The sequence below is a fragment of the Gekko japonicus genome, unplaced genomic scaffold, assembly GCF_001447785.1.
Source record: "Gekko japonicus isolate JY-2015 unplaced genomic scaffold, Gekko_japonicus_V1.1 scaffold536, whole genome shotgun sequence".
NCBI lineage: Eukaryota > Metazoa > Chordata > Lepidosauria > Squamata > Gekkonidae > Gekko > Gekko japonicus.
In genome coordinates this window covers 419996-445347 of record NW_015176467.1, presented here as the reverse complement: position 1 = coordinate 445347, position 25352 = coordinate 419996, and the positions used below count along the sequence as shown (strand labels likewise).

At 44.4% G+C, this 25352-nt stretch overlaps 1 protein-coding gene across 1 annotated transcript in view; it reads right to left on the bottom strand.

Annotated features, from left to right (window-relative positions):
- Window positions 1-25352, bottom strand: part of RUNX2 (runt-related transcription factor 2) — a 191704-nt gene that overhangs the window by 67404 nt on the left and 98948 nt on the right. The window contains exon 4 of the mRNA XM_015427098.1: window positions 3122-3295. Within this exon, the coding sequence (XP_015282584.1) occupies window positions 3122-3295 (174 nt within the window). The remainder of the gene's footprint in view (window positions 1-3121; window positions 3296-25352) is intronic.

Sequence of the window (25352 nt, the reverse complement as noted above, 5' to 3'; positions counted from 1 at the left end):
CCGAAGACAGAAAAGTGATGTCTCCTGGGCTCTTCTGAGGCATCGACGGCTCCAAAGGGATGTAGGAAAAGTCAGGATTAGCTCTTTGCTTTCAGGGAAATATGCTTTGAGAACAAAGGAGGTGGACACCAGAAAATACATTATTGGGCACCATGGGGCCAACGGGCACTATGTTGAGGAACACTGAGCTAGATGACAGGACCATGGAAGAAATCACTGCCATTAAAAGGTACTGAGAACTTCAAATGCCTGGCAAGGGATGCCTGTCCTCCTCTGAGGACATTGCTCTGTTCTGCTGAGCAGCTCTGTCTTCTGCGAGCGTCTTCTCTTTTTGAAGCGGCTTCATCTTTCAGATACCAACAAGAAAGGATGAAAAGTGAGCTCCGGAAGGAGGGACAGCATGTCACATTCACATACACTTAAGCAAAACCTACAGCTTGCAGGATTTTGAACACACTGGTGATGATTCAGAACAAGACAAAAAGCGGTATGTTGTTAATCAAAACCCAGCAGCACATTTTCGACAGAAAGCATCTGAATGCAACAAAAGCAGCATGGGACATTTCAGCCTATCTATTTTACAGTATAAAATGACTGCCAGATGGATTCGGAGAGGGGAGGGGAGGGGAAGGAGCAAAAACTTTTGCTCACGGGATAATCTTGCACAACAAAATAAAACAAGAAGGTCCAAGTGGCACGTTTGCGGGCCTCAAGACACTCATCACTGATGTAGGGAGCTCTTCGTTTTGCATATGTACATTGGCAGCTGCCATCCTCCAAAAAGCATCAAAATCCCCAGGAAAAGAAGGAAAGAAATGCTGAGAATAAGCAAAAGTCTGGGGCTCCATTCCCACATCGTACTACTGGAACGGAGGCCATTTGCCAATGTTAAAATTGCTATGTTATACATTTGACTATCAGAACAACAAGGGTAGAGCCAAGCGTGCGGGTCCTTTTCATTTGAGCATACCTTCCTACCAGGCAACGATCAAAAGAGAAGGAACCCTGGGACTGGCCTAGGCTTGCCATCCTCAAGGTGGGGCCTGGAGATCTCCCAGAATTACAACTGATCTCCAAATGACAGAGATTGGTTCCCCTGGAGAGAACAGCTGCTTTGGAGGATGGACTCTGTGGCATTATACCCTGCTGAGCCCCCCCCCCAAAAAAACCTTCACCCTCGCCAGGCTCCACTCCACAAATCTCCAGGAATTTCCCTACCTGGAATTGGGAACCCTACTCTGGACCCATCCTCATGGCTCAAATACTCAAATTACACACAAACACCATCAGATTTCACCACATAGAAGTGGCTCCCATGCCAAGAGTGACCGGTCTGGATGAGGCCTGAATGAAAGACTTGGTTTTAGGAATGTTACACCTTTGTGTGTGTGTGTGAAGTGCCAGCCAACTTATGGCCAACCCCCTTTTCAAGGCGAGAGGCGAACAGAGGTCGTTTTGCCAGTGTTTGCCTCTCGGCTCCTGAAAAATTCTGTCCGTCAGAATTTTAACAAAAACAACTGGATCACAAAGCATGTCAAAACTGGCCCATAAACTCACTTCTTTTAATTATCTCCTTTTCTTCTCTGAATTGACCTAGAGTAAAATCCCTTGAGATTTGTGCACCTCTTCACATTAAAAAACTCAACATTTCAGATCATAAACATGGCACTTAATATCCCCCATACCTTTATACCTCACTTTAATCTTATTATCTTACACTAGAAACACCACTGTAACTGATATTTGTATATATGTTTTGAAATGTTTGATATAATATCTTATGTAGTAGCAACATTTTGCTTAAGTGTTGCATCGATTGTAATTCCCCTGTTATCTAAATAAAGGTTTTGAAAACTGGGGGGGAGATGACTTGAAATATTATTTTTAAAGACATCAAATGTTTAAACAAAATAACCAAAGTCTGGGCTTACTGTTTTGAAATGATCAAAAACTGGGGCTGAGCTAAATTGCAGAGGAGGGTATATTACAGAAACATTCCCCACCCCCACATTTTTGAGGAATCTTTTTTCAGCTGTTTTATTAATGGGGGAGAGGTACTGCAGATAGGAGGAATGTCACCCCAGCATATACCCAGGTTTTCAAATCCATGCCTGGCATTTAACAAGCAAGCTTCTGTGTGTTCTTGACCAGCCACCATTTCACCGCCATTTTGCCGCCCGTGTTCCAATTGGCCTTTCTCATTCCAAATAAGAGTGACGTCATCAAGCAGCCAGTCAGGTGAAACTACATCGCTAAAGGCAGGCAAAGCTATAAACAAGCTTCATCAGCCTTCAGCAGTACCATCCAATAGCCAAACTGGACTAGTTGTGTGAAGTGACTGCTTGTTGGAGAGAGGGCTATTTTCAGATAAAACATGGAAGCTCATCGGAGCTACACACAGTGACAAACAGGAGAAGAAGAAGTGTATGTGGCAGGGGGCTTTGAGGAACATTTCAGACCCCTTGGAAGCTTCTTTTTTTGTGCCGTAAAGGCATGAGAACATTAAGAAACCATATTCCCCCCCCCCCAGGTTGATTCACATGAAACTGTATAAAGGAAAAAAAGAAAAATCCATCCGCTTTACTTCCCCCCTCCCCTAAATAACCACCGGTCTAAGTAAGCTTCAGATCCCATCTACCACGTTCGCTCCATGCATTCTGTTTTGAATAGTGAAATCCATCTCTTGGCTTCAACCATAATGTACACAAATCTCAGTGCAGGCTGATTCATAGTTTATTGAGACAGCGATATATAGATATGGATGACAGAGAGAAGCCACAATGTGAAATAATAAATGTGGGCAAAGTAGTATTTTTTTTGGCTGTGCGCACTATCCTTAAAATGCAATCCTAAATAAATATGCACAGCTGGAGTATTTACACATATTTTAAATCAACGCATGTAGATCATTGACATGAATGATCCCAAAGATGAAGACTTTTTTTTAAAAAAATAAGAAAATTCTAAAAGGTTCTAGTCAATAATACTACATAAAAGTCTATCCCACACTAACATTTGTGCACACTTTTTCACAATCTTATTCTGCGGTCTGAAACAAATAGGCCTACAGTCCGCACTTCCTGTGGCCCATACAAAACAAGCCTATGGTTCTGTCTCTTACCTGTAATCTGACTCTGTCCTTGTGGATTAAAAGGGCTTGGTGCAGAGTTCAGGGAGGGCCGTGGGCTCTGGGTCGGGACCCCTACTCTCATACTGGGATGAGGGATGCGCCCTAAATCACTGAGTCGCTCAGAGAACAAACTAGGTTTAGAGTCATCAAGCTTCTGTCTGTGCCCTGGAAACAGCAAATCATAAAATAAAAGTGTTGTTAGCATGAATGAACAATGTACTATTCAATAATAACTGTTTATAACTCAAGGACCAAGAAAGGTTTTGGGTTTAACCTGGAGCTGGTGGCAGGGAAGGATATTTCTTCACAGAGGGCAGTTTATGTGGTTGTCTTTAAACATGTGCAAATCGCCGAGATTTACACCAGCATGAAATCACCACATGGGACAATCAATAGGCACGAATTTTGTAACTCAGGGCCTCCCTTCGAGACTATCATCATCAAATGGGTGCTAGTATGTGGGAGATCTGTAGGAAGAATGAGTACATGTGGGAATAAAGCGTGAGAGCATTCTTCCACAGCAATTCTGCTTATCAGAAAAAAGACCATGTAGCATAAAAGGAGGTAACTTTTTTAAAAAAATAACTACTTTTTGCTCATTCTGTAACCTGTTACTGTCTTTATATCAGATTTAAAATCCCACAAAATTAAAAAGAAAATGGCTATTGCCATTAGCAATGGGTCAGGTGAGACTCCATGAAGAAAGGGGAAGGCATATTGTCTCAAGGAAGATTTTAAAAGTTACCAATTTATGTCACTAATGCCTCCAGACTCTAAATTTCTTTTCATTTTATTCACCATTCATCGGCAGGTTCTCATTTCCTGCTTCTGTTTTGTGCTCTTCATTCTGTGCTTGTCTTGCTTTATTTCTCTTAAGATGTTCTGAATACTTAAACCCTTTCTTCTTTTAAATAGAAATGAAGGCTTTGTTTTTTTTTTAAATACTGTAAGAACTTAAGGCCCTACTATTGTTTTATCATGTCTGATGTAATACAGCATAACAGTAAAGCAAAGTTGGACAATGACTGGCTTGAGGCCCCAGCTTGGCCCCAAATTCAAAAATTTACCTCAACTGATATTTCCTGAGGTACCTCCGTAAACAAGGTTGCCCCAACATGTTCATTTGACAAAATATTTTAGCAGCCTTCTTCAAGAGTGCCTGATTTAGCAAAGAGTTGGCACAGGGGGCTTCACTGCAGACGATTTCACACTTGGTTGTGGGGAAGAATGAATGTATGCCCCCCGCTCCCAGTATATCTACCCTACAGGGACCAGGTCATCAGCTACTGTGGGAGCGAAGGGAAATATTGTGTTGGGTGTGTGTGGGTGATGTTGCATCACACATTGCTGCGGTGTCCTAGCAATCCCCCAATCCTGATCTTTCACCAGGCATAAGCTCTACACAGGCAGAGACATATACGAGCAGGCTTATGTTTTATGTATGTGCTCTATGTATAGTATGTGGGGATAAACCACATACATAAACACACTCAAAATGGCTCTAAAACTATTTCTTGTCAAGACATTACCACCTGCTCGGTACTCAACAGTCTCTCTACAATGCAGCCAGTTACCACTTACAATTTCCTTTCTGTAAACAAAAAAGCCCATGGGTAAAAAAAAACAACCCTAAACCAACCCCAACAACTCAAACATTTTGCCTACCTCAAGCCCATTTAACATACTGGGGTAAAAAATATCCCAAGAGTTCATTAAGAAACTCCCAGGAAACAATCTTAAGTGCTGTAGAGAGAGCCCCTCCTGGCAACCTGGAGAATATTTACCTCACGGGGAGAAAAATACCCCAACCCACAAAATAAATTATTAACTGTAGATGCTTTAAAATGTTTTCCTTTAAAATCCATGAAATTTTATATTAGCTGTCTACTGTCTTAGGTTCAAACCATCGGGGGTTTTTTGTTGTTGTTCTAATTTTTTTTAAAAACAGCTTTGCAAAGAAACCATACTGGCGGTGAAGCGATGCAAAAAACAAACATTCTGCCTCATGTCACACTTTTGTGTGACATTTTTCTACTCCAAAGATACAGTGAAATTTGATTTGAGGTGGAAAGGCAAGATGATGGAGGGATGGAGGGATGACAGACAGATAGGTACTACAGGGTTAGAGGGGTTAACTGTACTTCTGAGTTGACTGGCAGCAACTTTTGTCAGCCCTTGTGGAGGCACCAGTGAGGGCTCAAAGCAACAGTGCCACACGGGGTTGCCAATTTGGCCGTGGCCATCTCCTGGAATTACAACTGGTCCCCAGACTACAGAGACCAGTTTCCCTGGGGGAAAAGGCTGCGCAGGATAATGGATTCTAAGGCATTATACTCTGCTGAGGACCCATCCCCTCCCAAATCCCACCCTCCCCAAGCTCCAGGAATTTCACAACCTGGAGTTGGCCATGTAGTAGTACTGCCGCCGCCATTGCCCCATGCTAGGGCTGCCAAATGGGGGCGGGGAATCCCCCGCTTTGACGGCTCGATTTTTGACACAACAAAAATCGGGCCCAGGGGAAACCCCACCCCCGCGTGCGCGTCACCCGGATGTGACGTCACACGCTGGGGGTGGGCCACAGCCATTTGAGGGGAAAACACAGCGTGCGACGTCACATCCGGGTGATGCGCGCGTGCACCCCGGACGCCAGCCGGGAGCCCCCCGCTCCCGGCCGAAAACAATTTGGCAACCCTACCCCACGCCTCAGCGCTGTCACTGCCACCTGTGCCCAGAAGTCAGGAGAGATAACCTTCCCATAACTCTTTGCTACTCTGGTCTCTTTAAAAATAGCTTGGGAAGCTATATGCTGGCGCTATAGGTCTCCCTGAACTCTTGAGAAACTGCTTCCTCTTACAAAAGTCTGGCCGCCATTTTGGTTGCCGAGTTCTTCGCGAGAAGTTGCAAAGTGTTTTCCGAGTTCTTTGCGAACAGGCAGGGACAGCAGCTGATGGACAGGCGGGCAGCTGGCTAGCCGGTAGCCCCTGGGAGGTTGCCACCAAGTGTTCCCTCTAAGCTGAGCTAGTGTGAGCTCACTCACAGTTTTTTAGCCTCCAGCTCACAGATTTTTGTCTTGGCTCAAGAAGGATGGCTCCAGAGCAAACTAATCTATGCAGTCGCCAAATCGCTCGCTCACAACCTTAATGCCAGTAGTTCACAAAGTAGAATTTCTGCTTACAAGACTCAACAGCTTAGAGGGAGCACTGGTTGCCACCCGCCAGTCCACTGCCTAAAGTGGCTGTCTCAGATCACCTCGTGAGGAAACCAGCCCGGCCGTCACCAAGTTATCAGTGCTGGGGGAGAAACGCCTTTAGGGAACATTCTTTAGATGTAGAAAAAACAAAGTGGGTAATACGAAATACAAGGTCTCGTGTTAGGCAAGCCCTCTCAAATAAGTTTGAAGGCATGCAAAATTAAATTATCGAGAATATTTCTGTAATAATATAAACAGTTTTTTCCTCCCTCGAGGGCACTCTTAATAAAGACAGGAGAAGGCAGGCAGGAAAAGAAACACATGCAAACCCAAAACAAGTGGATGAGAGTGGGGGAGAGAGAGGCTGAACACAGACAGATACAAAAGGATAGCTTCTCATCTGACTGTTAGTGATGCTGTGATAGCAGCTTAATTAATAGCTTTTAAGGTCTTAATTAAATCCATTCAACAGTCCCTCCTCTGCGCAAACACCTCAGACAGATCTATTGTTCCTTAACTGGCTCCCTCATATCAACTTTCAGTTCTAGCGGTGCTCTTGGCTATTTTCCAGCCTATTTTTTCCCAGTTGAGTTTTAACTCTTTATCTTTAATGTCTGTTCTGAAAGCATGTGAGGTAAAGCTAACATGAGCATGTGGCTACACAGAAGACTGCATGCCTCTGAAATCAAATCCATGCCCCAAGTGAACTTAATGCCTCCCCCCCCCAAAGAATCACAAATCACAAAAAACAACATATAAAAGCCAAAAAGCCAGCAGCAGCAACCTATGTCTTATGCTGCTACTGCTTAGAGCTACATTTCTCAGTCTTTTTCTGCTGCTACTGGTTAGAGCTACATTTCTCGGTCTTTTTCTGGGCTTGCAAAATATCAAAACCGGTGCCAAAACCTGAGAGACTCAGTAGCAATATTTCTCTGGAGCAGCAACAGATTCTCTTATTCCCCACCTTTCTTCCCAGTGGGGACCCAAAGTAGCTTACGTCACTCCTCTCCTCCATTTGATCCTCACAACAACCTTGTGAGGTAGGTTAGGCTGAGAGAGTGTGACTGGCCTCTGATGAAGGGAGCTCTGACTCTTGATAGTTTATACCCCCCCAAATCTTACTGATCTCTAAGGTATGACAGGAGTTGAAACTCGGGCTGTAGTCACATGAGAAGTTTACCCCAGTAGTATATCGGCTCTAAATAAGCCACTTGAGTTTGGGTCCAGGGGTGTGCACTCGGTAATAGCCGAACCGAAAAAATACCCCAAAAATAAATTGTTGGTATTTTGGGGGTATCACATCAGGGATCTGTATTCGGCTACCAGTATAGCTGAACCCGAAAAAGCCGATATTATCTGGCTTTTTTCAGGTTCATTTTGCTATACCAAAAACAAGGTATTTAAACCTAACAGCCTGAGCCACCAGTCAGCTGTTGGGTTTAAATGCCTTTCTTTCCTTCCCCCAGAGCAAGGAGGGAAAGAAAGGCATTTTAACAATGCTGGGGTTCCCTGCCTGATCTTCTTCAGGTGCCTGGCAGCCTTCAAATCTGCCCAGGCCTAGGTAGGGGATTGGATGTTGACAGCTAGGGGCCAGATAACCTCCTGTTCATCACAGCTTCCCACCCATAATCACTGTCCCCTTCTTGAATAAGTTACCACACTGTCAGGTAGCACATTCCCCACTGCTTGAATGTCCTATATGCTCCTTTAGTTACTTACGAGGACATGCTCCAGAGAGCTTTCTTCTCATGGAAGGCTATATAAAGGGCACAAAAACAAGTCCATCTTCCTCATGCCTGGTGTCCTACTGATTAAAACTGCAAGCATCTGCTTGGCATGGAGAAGGTCCCAGGTTTAAATACTCTGCACCTCCAGTTAAAAGGATCAGGTGATGTGATGTGAAAGACCTCAGCCTGAGACCCTGGTGAGCTGCTGCTGGTTTGACTTTGATGGACCAAGGGTCTGATTCAGTATAAGGCAGAATCATGTGTTCATGGGTGTATCTAACTGGAGCCAATCCCATCTTTTGGCAAACACTGAGAGGACAACAATTTGGCAGATTCCGTTCCTGAGAGCAACAAAAAATGGAGTAAATCCCATCCTGAATGATGAGTTAAGCAGGAGTACCTGTTAGAGGACATGTTAGAGGGATAACCAGTAAAGGACTATCTTCAGCGTAAGTGGTCAAGTTGCAATACACACAATCACAAGAACCCTACATGAATTCAGTTGAAATTCTGCAAAGGAAAGGTATTATTTCTTAGGGTGGCAGCCTTCAGAAATTTACAAGACATATATCTCGGCATGGGGTACAATGGAACATATGTCTCGCACCTGCAGTTCCATAACCTTCCCAGTACTGACATCTATCTCACTGATATGGTAGAATTTAGACCTTTCTAAAACATCTTGCAAAAATTCCATGTTTCCTTTAACCTCAACCATATCTAAGAAAGCGAAGGCTTTCTGTGTAGTCTTAAATCTTCTGTTCTAGAAAGGCCATAATTTACTGGGTTGATTAAAGGACTTGTTATCACCCTGGTCTTGAACCACCAACACTGGCCGCCCATCTGTTCCTGGGCACAATTCAAAGTGCTGCTTCTTATCTTTAAGGCCCTAAAACAGCTTAGGCCAGGGTACCTGAAGGATCATCTCCTCCCACACTGTCCATCCCACCAGTTAAGATGTGCCCCTCAAGCCCTGCCCCCATCAGAGGCAAAGCAGGTAGTGACTAGAGACGGGGCATTTTCTGTGGTAGCCTCTCACCTCTGCCCCCCCCCCCCCAGGCTTGCTTTTATTGTTCTTTAGATGCCAGGCTACGATAAAACTTTAACCGAGTGTTTTAATTAGGGGTTTTATCTTTCCAGTTTTTTAATGGTCTGTTTCCTGTCTTGAGGTCTGTTTCATGGATAGTTCTATGCTATTTATGTCCCTGGGCTTGTTTTAATGCTTGCTGTTTTTATATTCATAATTTATTATTTTAATTGTAAGCTGCCTTGAGATACAAGGGGAAAGGGGTAACTCCTCAACAGAAAGGGCTAGAGACCTACTTTGTGTGTGCATGTGTGTACATGTATATATGTGTGTGTGTGTGTGTGTGTGTATGTGTGTGTATGTATATATATATGTGTGTGTATGTATAACAAACACACACATATAAAAAAGCTAGGAATGCAAAGAACCCATGTTGCTACAAAAGTATATCAATATAGCATATTCTAGTGCTGATTTTTTAAAAAACTGCAAACACCCCAGTGGCCGGGGGGGGGGGGTGTTGGCCAGTGTTGGGGAACTGGGGCAAACCTGCCTTGTGGAAGCATTCTTGCTGCTGCGCTTTATCAGCAGTCACCCCCAACAATAGAGAAGCCTCACAAGCCTGTCCTCACATGGAAACCACCCAAATGGATCATTGCTAAACGGTCTGGGACAAGAGTAGGCAGTGCAATGCCTTCTCCTATAAGAAATGGTCCATCAGCTAAATTCAGTACTCACGGCTCTTCTCTAGTTGCCCTACCCTTTGGAACTTAAGATTCCCCGAGATGCAGGCTTTCCTATAGCTGTGCTCCTGAGGGACATTCAGTGCCATCTTTATTTGTCTGGTTTAACTAAGCATTTGGTGGTTAGTTAATTTGTTTACTTATTACCGTTCTTGCTCATTCCGGGCTGTGTAGACTCTCGGCTTGTTGCTGATGTTTTATGTTGCTGTTGCTTATATGGGCTTTATACTGGCTTATACTTTTTATGTATTGTAAATGGCCCTGAATAGGCCGCGGGAGGAGAAAAACAGCATTTGAATGTTTTAATTGAGGAGGAGGAGCTGCTGAGCGGAAATTCCAAGGCCTCAGCTCATAACGGCTTAGGAGATTCTGAACTGGAGAAGGTGTGTTCTCAATCCCACCACCTGTATTTCTGGAATTCACTGCTCTTCAGCGGACTCCCTGTAGAGAAGGCAAACTGAGGTAAAAGGGAACCCACCATCAGTGTTCCCTCTAAGCTGAGTTCGTGTGAGCCAGCTCACATTTTTTTAGCCTCTCGCTCACACATTTTTGTCTTTGCTCAGGAAGGGATGGCTCCAGAGCACACTAATTTATGCAGGAGCCAAATGGCCCGCTCACAACTTTAATGCCGGTAGCTGACAAAGTAGAATTTCTGCTCACAAGAGCCCTCATCTTAGAGGGAGCACTGCCCACCATAGTGCCTAAATTGCTTCAGCCACACTAGCCCCTGTGTGGTCCTTTCCAGGAGAGAGTCTTAAAACTTCTTCCTTTAATCCTTCTTTTTTTGTATCCCTGACCTAGATGGCCCAGGTTAGCCTGATCTTGCTATATCTTGGAAGCTTAGCAGGGTTGGTCTTGGCTGGTACTTGGGATGGGAGACCACCAAGGAAATCCAGAGAAGCTATGCTGAGACAGGCAAAGAGCAAACCACCTCTGTTTGTTTCTTGCCTTGTAAACCCTCCAGGATCGTCATATGTCCGTTGTGACTTGACAGCACTTTCCACCACCAAACTCAACCACCAAACTCTACTATAGAAAGGATAACTTATTAGGAATAAAAGTACCATTTAAGTGAGTTGAACTGTCTGCTACTTTGAGGACTTCCTGAGGAGGTCCATAATCATCTTGTTTCCTGGCCAAAAGACAACACCAAGTAGAGGTACCATGAAGTGAGAAGACTGGTTCAACCAGAAGATGAAGCTATTCCAGATACAAAGAGTGGCCTGAGAACATGCTGAAGAAAGCCTTAGTTAGCGTGTTGTAGTTACACCCTTTTAAGTCCATTGAAGTCAGTGGACTTACATGGGTACAGTTCTTCCTGGACTGCACAATTCCAACATGATCATAAACAGAGTTACATCCTTCTAAGCCCAACGGCTTCCATGGACTTAGATGGGTGCAACTTTGTTTAGGGTTACGCTACTAGTCAATGGGATTTAGGCTGTATTTATGTCCATGAACACCTGACAGTAAGCAGCAAACAACACAGTGGTACTTGCGTCCATGTAAACAGGTAGAGGATCAGGCTACATTTTGTGACAGAATTGTACCCCTGTCCCTCCAGGAAGTCTATACAGAACTAAGCCTAAGGTATTTCCAGTATCGCTTTCTTGTGATTACCAGTGAGTGATGTTATTTCCATCACATCAGGGCAGGGCAATTCATCTTTCTGTTCTACATTTCAGGCAATATATCATGTCCTTAGGAGTCAGCTCCAAAAAGCAGCCCATCTAACTTAGCTTGGAAGGGAAAAATAAGAGCATCATAAATCAACCGCAATCAACAAAGAGTAAGTTAGCGCTTCCCTGACAAGGCTCCAGAAATAAGCCAGTGGGGGGAAAAAAGAGCTACTGTTGACTAAACCCGTATTAATATAAATGTTTATTTGTGACAAACTGTTGCTTTCATTGATGGCTTTCTGAAGCAACCCCTCTGGCCTGAGCCATACAATTCAAGGTTGTTTTTATTTTAAAGGCAACAAAACACAGCCAAACCATTTTTATCCCAGAAAGCGGAAATCTTGGAGTCTGTCCAGTCTCTTGGGTAGACATAATTATGAGAAGAAAATATATAATCCACCCAAGAGACATAATTACATAATTAGGCACTAGGCTCTACGTACGAAAAGTTCTTATAATTCCCCCAAACAAGGCGCTGCATAGTCCCAGTAATTCTTACTTGCTCAAAGAGTGAGGGAGATGCTTGGTTTATTTAAATAGCTCAAGGCCCTAGTTTGTGTTATGGACTTGCTCATTCTAGAGGGAAAAACAGAAGGAGGTGAGTAGGAGGCACATTCAATCCTAAAACATTTGTCAGTGGCATGTAACACCTAACCCATCTTAACATGTGGCTCACTGGTGCTGCAATCCTAAAGACACTTTCCTAGGAGTAAGCCCCACTGAGTAACATGGGACTTAATTCTGAGCAGACCTGATTCCAATTGATCCCTGCATACACCCCAAGCGGCGCTTCTCTCCTGGGTGGGGATGAGGAAATAACCTCTAGCGCACCTACAAAAACATTTCTTGAGCATTCCTAGCGGTGGGACACACACAGGATTGTACACCGTGATTGGAAAGAAGTGTGGAATACATTAATATTAATTCCAAGAACACCCTAGGACCATAGCTGTAGAAGAGCCTTTTAGGTCTAAGCTCCTTCTGAATATTCCAAGATGCAGCCCTGAAAATTTTCCTTCAAAAAAAACAACAACAAACACTTTTACTTAATTTACCTTTTACTTACAGGCAATGCTCCCTCTAAGCTTTGGAGTCTTGTGAGCAAAAATTCTACTTTGTGAGCTACTGGCATTAAAGTTGTGAGCGAGCGATTTGGCTGCTGCATAAATTAGTTTGTTCTGGAGCCATCCTCCCCTGAGCGAAGTCAAAAAATGTGTGAGCCAGAGGCTAAAAAACAACACCGTGAGCTTGCTCACACTAACTCAGCTTAGAGGGAACACTGCTTACAGGATAAGCACAGGCACTATTCTACTGCTCACTGCTGGCAAACATGCCCCCATATTCCAGGTTCCAGCTATTAAGAACAAAGGCGCTGGGACTTCTGACATTTGGTTCCTATTTTCAGTATTATAACGTGCAGAATGATTAACTTTTTCATGTATTAAAAAAAACCCTTAACATAAAGCCTGTTAGGCTCCCTGCAATTTTGCATTGTGATATTTGTCACCTGCCCCAGCAACTGCCGGCTATAAGACTAGACATATCCTAAACAATCACACCCCAAGTGGAGGAGGACTGAAATACAATTCTCTTAACAAAATGCACCTCTTACCTATCCTCCATGGTTCTAGAAGGTAGAAGGTATTTTTACCCTGTGTTTCAGGTAACCCAAGAAGCCGGAAAAATAGTAAAAGTGGTGCTTGGGGGGGGGGGTAACAGTGGGAGGGCTTCTAGTGTCCTGGCCCCACTGTTGGACCTCCTGATGGCACTGGTATTTCTGGCCACTGTGTGATACAGAGTGTTGGACTGGATGGGCCTTTGGCCTGATCCAACATTGGCATCTCTTATGTTCTTATGTTCTTATGCTCTGCCCACTGCCATCTCTGGAGGTTAAATTGGTGGTAGAGCTTTCCCAACATTGGTGCCCTCGGCTATCAAACTTCCTCTTGCAGTAGGCTCAGGGTTTTACTTTCAAAAGACTGAAAGGTTGCCTGCCTCTTTGGCCAGGCATTTGATACGTTCCATTGCTCACTTTTAAGCTGCGGTGCTTTTGTAGTAGCTTATGACAGTTTTATTGTATTACCAGTATTGCTTTCACTTTGTTAACCCTGAGCCGGCATTGGGTTGATATTTTTGACAGGCAGGCAAACACTATTTTAAATATTACATATTAATCAATTTTAGAGTGTACCGGGGGGGGGGGATCAGCCACAGCCCTCAAAACCAGAAAGAAGAGTTTGAGGACTTAAAACTTTTTCCATGTGGATGTAGCTCCTTAATAAAGCACTGTTTTACCACATTTACAGTAAGATCCTCAGAACAGTTACACCCTCCTAAGCTCGCTGACGTCAATGGACTTAGAAGGGTGTAGCTCTACTCAGGAGGGCACTGTTAATTCTCACAAGAAAAAGGATGTCCATGTCCCCTCCCTCCCTCTCTGGTGCAAGGACAAACATACACACACGTCCCACATTACTGTGTTTATTAACTGTGAACTCTCTTTTATTTTTCTCTTCAAATAACAGCATCCCTATAAGCACACCCACAATACCATTGTTAAAAGACTGCAAACACTATGCAGTCAAACTAGAGTCTTGTCACGGAATTCCCAGAATTCCTCTGACATGGTAGTACGTAATCTTTCTTAACCCCTTCCACTCCATGCTCTCCTCAATTATTTTATGCACAGGAAGGGGGAGGGGGAGAGAGAAAAGACACAGCATAATTTCCGGGTCACAAGGTCTCTTCATTCAGACTTTATTAATTCATCAGGATCACACCATCTCCCTTAAGCATGAGGAAACTCTCGTTTTAAAAAAGAGGAACTACTGTGCAAAGAACCCTGCTCAAGGTCAGTAGAAAAGAGCAACAGGACAGTGTTCCCTCTAAGCTGAGTTAGTGTGAGCTAGCTCGCAGTTTTTTAACCTCTGGCTTACACATTTTTGTCTTAGCTCAGGACGGATGGCTCCAGAGCAAACTAATTTCTGCAGACGCCAAATCGCTCGCTCACAACTTTTAATGCCAGTAATGCTCACAAAGTAGAATTTTTGCTCACAAGACTCCACAGCTTAGAGGAAGCATTGGTCCAGGAGCACCTTAAAGACTAACAAAATATATGGCAGGGTAGGAGCTTTTGTGAGTCACTGCTCACTTCTTCAGACACAACTCACTAATGAAAGCTCATCCCCTGCCACAGATTTTGTTAGTCCTTAAGGTGCTCCTGGACTCTTGCTCTTTTCTACTGCTACAGACAGACTAAACACGGCTACCCATCTTGACCGGTCAAGATCTTTAGCTTAGGCTTGGGACACTCTGTTCCAGTAAAGATCACAAAGAGAAATGGAGGAAGAGAAAAGAAGGAAAGTGAGGAGGAAGAAAACCTCTTCCTCGAACTGGAATAACTCCAACTCCTGGCAGAATGAGATGGGTTTTCTTAATGTTTGCGAAACCCAATAACTTTGAATGAAGAGAGAGAGAGAGAGAAAGGTAAACATGGCCATTATAACAGATTTAAGGGACTTATTTTTAATCTAGTCTAAGACCCCCTCCGACTGTAGACTGCTTTGGAATCCTTTCGCTTGTCAAACATCAATAAGGTGGGTTTTAATCCCCCCCCCAAAAAAAATCCAAGACTGTGGTTAAAGGGGCGCTCAGGCACAGAATAAACAGCCGTAAAGCAATGAGGGATGATGGATGGATGCCTGTCTGTGATCTGTGTCTTTCAGCAGGCAGCTTTCCCCTGCGTTAAAAGAGCACTGTGCTTATCCTCATGGAACAGGTTTTAAGCAGATCGTTTAAACTCTCTCAAACGAGGGAAGGGCCTAAAAAATAAAGAAATCTCTAATAAAATTCAGATGTGTGAAGACTGCTGGAAATTAAAAAAAGGGGGAAAAAATCCCCTTCCACTTATGCATGACTATGAAATATCCTTGAAAAGAAAGCAGAAATGGGCAGGTTCTTTCAGGTATCAGCACCTCTGTGGTGGAGCAGCAGTCCACCCCACATTACCGCCTGGGTTAAGACCCTTGCACAGTTCAGTGTGGCGCAGGCTTCATAGACAGATAATTGCTTTGCCCAGCCAAGGGTTAGGAGCGGAGTCTCCCAGGCTAATCCTTGTATTCTTCTTGCCTGTAAATACCACATCAGGGAGCGACACATACCCTGAGAACCCGTCCCTTTCGTTCCAAGGAGGACTTAAGTTACACTCCGACCTGCAAAGCCAACGCATTCCGATTGCATTCCAAGCCAGAGATATCAGCGCCAACCAATTTGCATAGAATCGCTTTTTTATTTTACTTTAGGGAAACTTCTATCCCGCCCTCCCCTGCAAGAGGACTCGAGCAAAAACAATAGATATAAAGACATTATGAGCCCCGTGTAAAAATCTAATACCAATTTAAATACGAAAACATCTAAAACATGACGGCGACCCAGATAATTTCATATGCCCCAAGTGCACACGGTGCAAGTTTGGTGTAGTGGTTAGGAGCGTGGACTCTCATCTGGGAGAACCGGGTTTGATTCCCCACTCCTCCACATGCAGCTGCTAGATGGCCTTGGGTCAGTCACAAGTTGTTTCAGAGCCGCTCTCTCAAGAGACGTCGGAAGAGCTCTCTCAGCCCCACCTACCTCACAGGGTGTCTGTTTTGGGGAGGGGAGGGGAAAGGAGATTGTAAGCTGCTCTGAGACACCGAGTGAAGGGCAGGGTATAAATTCTCTCTCTCTTCTCTCAAGTGCCAGGGGGCAATAATTTGAGCACGTGGGCCGAATCGCCATCATGAACACTGGGATATCATAATGCCCAGCATAGGCAAGTTCGAGCAAGGAAGGCCGATATAATTGGACATCTGCTACCTTAACCAAAGACCTGGCGGAACAGCTCCATTTCGCAGGCCCCGATGAATTGTAATAGATCCCGCAGGGCCCTGATCTCAAGTGCGAGCATGTTCCACCAAGCCGGGGCCAGAGCTGAAAAGGTTCTAGCCTTGGTAGAGATTAGGCGGATGTCCTTTGGGCAGGGGATTGCCAGCAGACGATGTTCAGATGAGCATAAAGCTCTTTGGGGGACATAAAGGTAAAGGTTCCCTTGCTCAAAAGCCAGTCGAGTCCGACTCTAGGGTTGCGGTGCTCATCTCCGTTTCAAAGCCGAAGAGCCAGCGCTGTCCGAAGACCTTTCCGTGGTCATGTGGCCGGCATGACTAAACACCAAGGCGCACGGAATGCTGTCGGGGGACATTTGGGCACCTAAATTTTGCAATATAATGGGCACCTAAAATGAGACTAAGTATAGGGAGAAGGCATCTGCTGATTTAAAAAAAAAAACCCAGAAAGAAAATCAAAGGCAGCTCTTTTACAGGCCTGTTTTAATAGGACGGACAGAGTATTATTTGTTCTCAGTTATAAGGCAGAAAGCAATTAACCTGCGTTTTAAGACTGAGCTTCTAGCATGCTAGGAGCGTAAAATACTTTTTCGCCATTGGCCTGTTAGCGTTTCCTACCAAAAAAAAAAACTATATCCCCCTCTTTTTTTTTTTTTAATGTCAAAACCAGGCACGGCTTTTAAAAGGCTTACATATTCCTGGCAGTTCCACAAGCTTAGGTTTGTGGCATCTAATCTGTACTGACAGTTTGATAGATGTCTCTCTTTCTTCCTTTCAAAAGATATAAGGAATTGGTGGTTTCCCCAGTAAAAATTACCTTTAACACACTTCTTGCTTTTACACTTCCCAAAGCTTGGCTAAAAGACCCAAATATGATGAAAGCCCTGCACTCCTTGAAATATATGACTTTAATAGGGCAGCAAATATGTCATAGGTTCCACTAGCGGGTGGAGAGAAGGAAGGGTTAATAAAATCCTCTCTTTTAGATGTAGCCCTTGGCCGTATGAATGAAGGGGCTCTTTATCCTTTGGTTTCATTCTCAGAATCTCTCAGGCTAAGTTAATTCTTATCTGCCACCCTTTAGAACAGTGGCTTCTTATGCTTCTGACCTGATTCAAATATAATATTCAACCTTGATTCATTTTAGACTAGACCCGTTTCCTCAACTGAGGCACCATGCAACCAACATTTGGGTTTGCCATTCATTCCACCCCTTTCTCAAAGGATGCTGTCCCACACTGCTCAGCCTAGCTATCCTTAAATGGGGGGGGGGGGTTAATCCATAATTCAGCTGGGATCAATTTGGTTCTACACAACTAGGTGGAGCGAGTGAGGGTTAGCAACTGAACCAAAAGTCTGTTTACCACTTGCATCTTAAAAAGTGGGCCCTCGTTCACAAAATTTTATGCCACAATGCACTTCTTGTAGTATTAAAAGCACCACTGGACTCCAGTTTATTTTTGCTGCAACTGATTAACACAACTAACCTCTCCACAAGTGTTTAAAATTCTCAACCTGGTTTACAACCCCAAATAATCCCTGATATGTTTATTAAGACAGGAGATAATTCTGATTTAAGAAACATAAAACTAGATTTGCCTAAAGTCCAGGGGTCATTTTGTAGAAAAAGAGGTGCAGGAGCTCATTAGCATAACTTATTAGCATAACTTATTTGCATATGCCACACCCCCTGCCATCACCGGAAGTGTGTCAGAAGGCGACACCCACCGCTCAGGCTCCACTGGATTGTTTTGGATTGCTAGCTATGGGGGGGGACGCGCAGATCTGCCCTCACAGAGGAGGGAGAGCTTTTACCTGAAGGCAGGCCAAGGGGGGGGGGCGCTGCAACTTACTTGGCTGCTTCTTGCTCCTCGTGGCCCAACTGAGGGCTGCTGGGAGAAGGGGGAGGGGCTTGTTGCATGTGCCTGCCCCCTGGGCTCCTTACTGCCAGAGCTCCGCTCCTGTGCACTCCCGCAGGAAATGACCCTTGGCCTAAACTGTCTTGAGACTCATACACTTCTCTGTGCCCCAATTTGTCCGCCATCTGTACCATAACAGCATGGGACTTCACCGAACTGTAACGGTAAAGTGGGCCACTGAGTCACAACTGACTCAAGGGGACACCATGAAATTCCGCCTCATGGGGTTACAAGGCAAGAGTCTCACAGAGGCGGTTTGCTATAGCCTTCCTCTGCACAACAGTCACATTCTTTCTTGGTGGTCTTCTGTCCAAGTTCCAACCCTACATAGATTTGGAGCGCCAATGAAACTGGGCTAGTCTAGGTTATTAGGGGTGCTCTAACGATCACCCAGAATTAACCCTTTCACTGAAAGACGACAGGACGTCTGGCCACCTGCTCAAGCAACAGAGGTAACGAGTAACACACATGAGCTACGATAGGGCCTTGGCTGGATTTCCTACCTGTTGGTTTGAATCAGAGATCTGGAACTTTTTAGGGCTTGAATACCTGGCATACTAACATGATCTGGAACGTAACCATGAATTATATGGACTCACTCATTCATACAGAAGATTGTATTTTTAAAAATCCACCACAATTTAGTTTAAAAATCAGGTATATGCTGATACAGTCCACAGATTTTGGCAGCAAAACCCAGCCGCTGTTTGTGGCTGCCACTGTATCCTCTCCTTCCAGTAGGAATAGAGAGAAAACACCCATCCTTTCTCCCAAGTTCTCAGTACTTGAAGAGAAGAAAGGTTGCCCCTGCTTTAAAACTTCACTTTTGCAGAAGATGCAACCAAACTGCAGAACGCCAGGGAGAAAGCAGGAGTGAGACTTCTGCAAGAGCAGTAAAAAATTTCTTCAGGGAGAAACAAAAAACACCCTTTCTCCCTCCCGAAGATATCTGCCGTTCATGGAGAGGGCCAGGTTGCTGCTGGCTACCTGATAACTGGCTTTGTGCAACTGCGTACAAACCTCCTTCCTTACGGGCCTGAGTCCAGGTTTGCTACGCAGAGGGAGGCAATGGCTAAACACCTCTGAACGTCTTTTGCCTTGAAACCCCAATGGGGGTTGCCATAAGTCGGCTACGACTTGATGGCACTTTCCACCACCGGCAGGCGTGATCAGCTGAGCATCTCCCAAAACAGAATCCATGCAGCCCAAAGGCCAACCCAGACTGAGGTCGAATCTGCATTTGCATTTTTAAATTAGTTTCATGCTGCTGGGACGCCGTCTTTCTCTATGCTTGTTTGAATGTTGTTTGGAGAGGTTTCTTTTAAAGCAGTGCGGAGATGCAATGACACTGGAGCAGCCCCAAGGGATGATAAACATATCTGGACTTGCAAAAGTATGCTACCACTCTTGAGGTGTGAAAATGAGACCAAGGGCGATTTTGCACTAGAGCTGCCTCACAGTTGCGCCACCGTTTGCCCCGACACAAATATGTCAATTTCACACCCGAAGCTGCGGGGCTGCATTTTGACTCGCGGCTTCGCCCGATTTCCTCCGCAGTTTCGTGATTCTGGTTTTTGAGGATCACGAAACTGCGGAGGAAATCGGGCGAAGCCGCGGGTCAAATGCAGCCCTGCAGCCTCGGGTGTGAAATTGACAAATAGTGTCGGGGCAAATGGCAGCGCAACCGCGAGGTAGCTCTAGTGCGAAATCGCCCCAAATGTAGACAGCTTTTTTGAAGACGGAGTCAAAAGGCTGGGACACCGATGGGAAAGACAAATGCAGATTCAGCCTGAGAAGAGAACAGCTCCCGTTGCCTTCCACCAAAGTAACACCCACTGCCTTCTCCCTTCAGCTGCTGTTCAGACGAGGTGGCTGTGTGCCACACTCAGCCCCAGAGAGCCTCTACTGCGCACATGTCTTCCCAGTCTCTTGTTACGTATCACCAATCGAAGCCAGTCCATTCAAATCAGGACCGAATATATTACCAACTGCATGGCAGCTCTGAAACTTCTGTTCCTACTTGCTGTCAAACCAAGAGACTTAACAGGCACACCATTTAAATGGGACTAATCAAAGCCAACTGTAAAACCCTAATCTGCCCCAGAAGGAAAATATAAAAATAGAAATAAAATTAGGCAGCAAGTAAGGAAGAAATCATGTGGACGAGGACAATCTGCAGAAAACAGGAAGAAATCAATGGTGTTAGAGCCTGCCGGAATCAATTGCTTTGTGCTTCTGAATAAGGCCTGCTCCTAGAGCGTGAAACCGTCACAATGGTCTTCGATAAAACTAGGCATGCAAGGACCTGTCACTTTTCCTTTATTTCCTTTAATGTTCACGGAGCCCAAATTCTTCCATCAATTTATTTTCTTAAAAATCCAAGTCGGACAATTTGATTCCACTAAATTCTATTTGAATGCTTTACCCCTTGGTGTTTGCCTGTTGACCATTTTCCCGACTGACCGTAACGTGTCAACTGCTTGGTACAGTCTATTTTAAAATCCTTTCGGGGGCGAAACTGTGCAAAGATCTCAAAACCGGTGGAAGTGCTTTCTTTTAAACCAAACATTTCAAAACAGCTGAATGCTTGCGACTCTAATCTCCTAATGTACAGCCAATGGATAAACATTGGCCAATAGATCCTACGTCATCAGCAAGACAAAAGAGCAATCAGGAAAACAGAAGTGCAGTTGATGAAAAGCCAAGACAGATGAAAACCTGTTCTAAGATTTCTGTGGGTGTGTCAAGTTCCATCAAGTCCCTACTGACTTACAGAGACCCCATGAATTAATGACCTCTAAAACATCCTAAACGCCTCGTTCAGGTCTTGCAGACCGAGGGCCGTGGCTTCCTTGATGGAATCCATCCGTCTCATGTTGGGTCTTCCTCTTTTCCTAGCATTATTGTCTTTTTCAGTGACTCTTGTCTTGTCATAATGCGACCGAAGTACAATAGCCTCAGTTTAGTCATTTTAGCGTCTACGGCGAGTCCAAGCTTGATTTGATCTTCAGCCTGCTCATTTGTCTTTCTGGCGATCCATGGCATCCATAAAACTCTCCTCCAGCACCACATTGCAAATGAATCAACTTTCTTCATTAATTGTGTTAAATACTGGGTTCCATGGAAGGTCCAACCCCAAGCTCAGTGATCAGCTCTGCTTCATTAGTGATTCAGCCAGAACAATGCAAAGACCCAGGGCGACGGCCCTGTTTAAATAGCATGCAAACTCTACCCAGTTCCCCAAACAACTACCAATGACAGGCTATTATCAGAACCACTAATTCCTCATTGGCCACCTCCAGAGTCCTGGTGGGCTATTGTTCTAGAGCTCCAAGCTCAGCCAGTCTCTGGTAAAAACAGTCCTGGAATGTTCTAGTCCCAATACATAACAAATTGTCTAGCTTTCATACCTACACATGGTAATGGGGAATACTATAGTATGAATTAACAATCTTGGTTCTTGACCTGAGACTTTAGGTCAAGGGAGCTGACCGTTAAAGAAAGGAATTTGATCTCAGTCACCAATAAGAATCTGTTCTAGCTCCTTCACGGCTGCCCTTCCCAGTCTCAGTCTCTTCCTGATTTCTTGGTTGCAGTACAGTAAAGCCGAAATTCCCCTTATTAAAGGCACCTAAGAAAACACTCAGGGACTGTGGGGTAAGATTCAGGCAGCGAATTTGCTGGTGACAACAAATTAGGGGATAGAAAACATCAAGCTTTCCTTTAAGTTCAACATTTCCAGACTGCTGAAGGAACAGTAGGAGCCATACTCTTCTTCTAGCCTAGAGCTCTTCTTATCTCCTGTTTACAGCCAGAGTCATCACCATGATGGGAAAACTGTTTGCCTGAGACCTTGGAGAGCCGCTGCCAGTCTGAGTAGACCATACTGACTTTGATGGACTAAGATTCTAATTCAGCATAAGGCAGCTTCTTGTGTTCACCACGGTTAGTAGTCATTCGTGGGAACATCCTCTAGGAATCCACCTAACTCCCTTTTAAAGCCATCTATGCTCATCGTCCACTGACACTAAATCCCGCAATTAAATTACTTGTTGAGTAAATTAACATTTCCTTTTTTTCTGTCCTAAATCTATTGCCCATCAACTTCACGGGGTGTGACGGATTCCAAAAAGGGAACACCTAGAGAAAAGCGATGTACAGACATAGGGCAGTGTGGAGAGATGGAATGTTTGGGAGGTTGATGGGCAGAAAACGGACAGAGAGGGAGTTGGAGGTCGGAGAGTGAGTGAGGAGGTTGTGAGCGGTTGGAGGCTAACAGCCATTGGGAACTGACACATTTTGGGAAGAATCCCAGAGAGCGGTTTAATTGTTGGAACCTATGGAACGTGTATCTGATTAAGGTTGTGCTGGAGGAAAATGAGAGATGTCACAGTAAAGCCGTTTTATTCTTATAAACAACGGAGTCCGGTCACTAATTTCCGCCAGTTTTAAGAGCCTTGGAGTGAACCAGGAGAGTTTCATCACGAAGAACGAAACCAGTGGGTAAGTGGTCCCCGCTACTACCCGAAGCTAGCAGTGTCCCGCATAAGAGTGGTGTCCAAAAGGTGGTGGCCTGTAAGAGCCCGTTACACGGGGTGACCCAGAGTGCTACTATTACAGGAGAGTAAGAAAAAGTTCTCTCTATCCACCTTCTCCACCCCATGCATGATTTTATAAAACTCTCATGTGTGTCCCCCCCAGTCTGAAAAGCCCCAGTCTGTTGTGACCCCAACTGCAAATGACTTCCCTGATCTCTCTAGTTTTACTTATCAAATGCTATCAGAATTGGAATCATCTAACTCAGGGGTGTCAAATATGCGGCCCGGGGGCCGAATCAGGCCCACGGAGGGATTCTATCAGGCCTGCGGTGGAACTGGCTGTCTTCTGCTTCTTTCAGTTCTGCTGCTGCTGCGTCATCATAGGTTTGCAGTTTACAGATACACACCTGAACAGCATACTCCAGATTGCAACAGCACAGACATTTTGATGCAATAATTCAGAGCAAGGGGTGTCAGTTATCAGACACTGTTAAATAAACAAAATATTGCAAGAGTGCTAAGCATGTTTTTATTTTTATTTTTTTAAAAACCCTTTGTGTTTATGTCCTTAATAAAGTTTATATCTTCGCTACCTGGCATTACATTTTATGACACACATGGCCTGGCTTAACAAGGTCTCATTTATGTCAGATCCGGCCCTTATAACAAATGAGTTCTACACCCCTGATCTAACTGGTCAGCTAGCACTGAAAAGAAAATTAGTGTTGTTGGTCTATGCCTGGATTTACTATCTGCTTTCCCAATCTGAGGCATTCCATAGGATTAAATGCAGAATTCTGGACACTGAATCACAAAATCTCTATAGTGCAGCCAATAAAACTTGCTCTCCCTTGAGCTTGGAGATTCCACTAAAAAGAGGCCATATGGCATCGGCTACATATCTTCACACTCTTCAAATTCCACAACAACGTAAAGCTTTTTCATTGGCCAGATTCAATGTTAGGCCATTTGCAATCCTATATGGAAGATATCAAAAGGTGCCATATTCAGCTAGATATTGTTCTTGTAAGTCAAGTTGCATTGAGACAATTTCACATGTCCTTTTTTATTGTCCTGTTTATGTAGAAATCTGTAGTAAATATCTAAAACCTATTTCGGCAAATAACACAGGATTCTCAGATCACACTAAGGTTCCTTTTATCCTAAAGGACTCCTCTCTGGATATATTTAAGAAGGTGGCTATATTTTTGCAATGTGCTATAAAGTTTGAGACCCAGGTGCCGCATGACGGAGTGAGGTCCTGTCTCTAGTTCCAGCTCCTGCCAACCTAGCAGTTTGAAAGCAAGAAACTGCAAGTAGATAAATAGGTACCACTTCGGTGGGAAGGGGACAGCGTTCCGTGCGCCTCGGTGTTTAGTCATGCCGGCCACATGACCACGGAAACGTCATCGGACAGCGCTGGCTCTTCGGCTTTGAAACGGAGATGAGCACCGCAACCCTAGAGTCGGATTCAACTGGCTTTCGAGCAAGGGAGACCTTTACCTTTTATAAAGTTGCACTGTGATAAGATTTATATAGAGTCAATTTGATGGTATATTTACCCAACTGTAATTTAAAAGCAATCTGTATTCTGTGTTCCATCTGATCTATTTTATACGCCAATAAAGGACTGATTGACTGAAATAACTTCTCCTTGAGTAGACTCAAATGCAACCAAACGGACTTGCTCTGAGTAAACAGTTTCAGGACTTCAGCCTCAGGAAGCTGCCATCAGGCAATCTCCTGTGTCATAACGCTGCATTTTACGGTTAAGCTATCATAGCTTGAGCCCCAAGAATCATCTTGACCAGGGGTGGCCAAACTGTGGCTCAGGAGCCACACGCAGCTCTTTCACACATATTGCGCAGCTCCTGGCAGCGCAGCTGGGGAAGTGAAGGGGAGGCCTACTTTTTCTCCCTCCCTCCTTCCCTTTCTTCCTTCTTTCTTTCTTTCCTTCCTTCCCCCCTCCCATCTATTTGCTTTCTTTGTTTCTCTCTCTCTCTTTCTTTCCACCTTTTTCATTCTTTCTTTCCACTTCTCTCTCTTTCTCTCCCTCTTAGACAAATAAATATAATTAGCAGACAAATGAATATCATTGGACAGATAAATATTATTAATATCTGTTTTGACCCCTTTGGTTTTTATTTTTGGCAGTCACATTTTTTAATGTTAATAAAAAAGCAAATTTGCATATATATATTTGATAAAAACGTGTGTGTAATATTTGTTCATGTCTTGCGGCTCTCAAACATCTGACATTTATTCTATGTGGCTCTTACGGTGAGCAAGTTTGGCCACCCTTGATCTCGAGCGTTAGCATGGACGTATGTAATGTAACTGATACATGACTCAGTCGTTCGCGAAGAAAAGATGCCCGGCTGATCAGGGATGTCCTGAGCCGCCCGACAAACATTTGAACCTGCCGATTAACTCGTAAAGAGCAGGCCTGCAGGCAACGGTTTGGGAACGCAGGATGAGTAACTGCTAGCAATCCGTGGCCTTTGATGGAATGCTAGTTT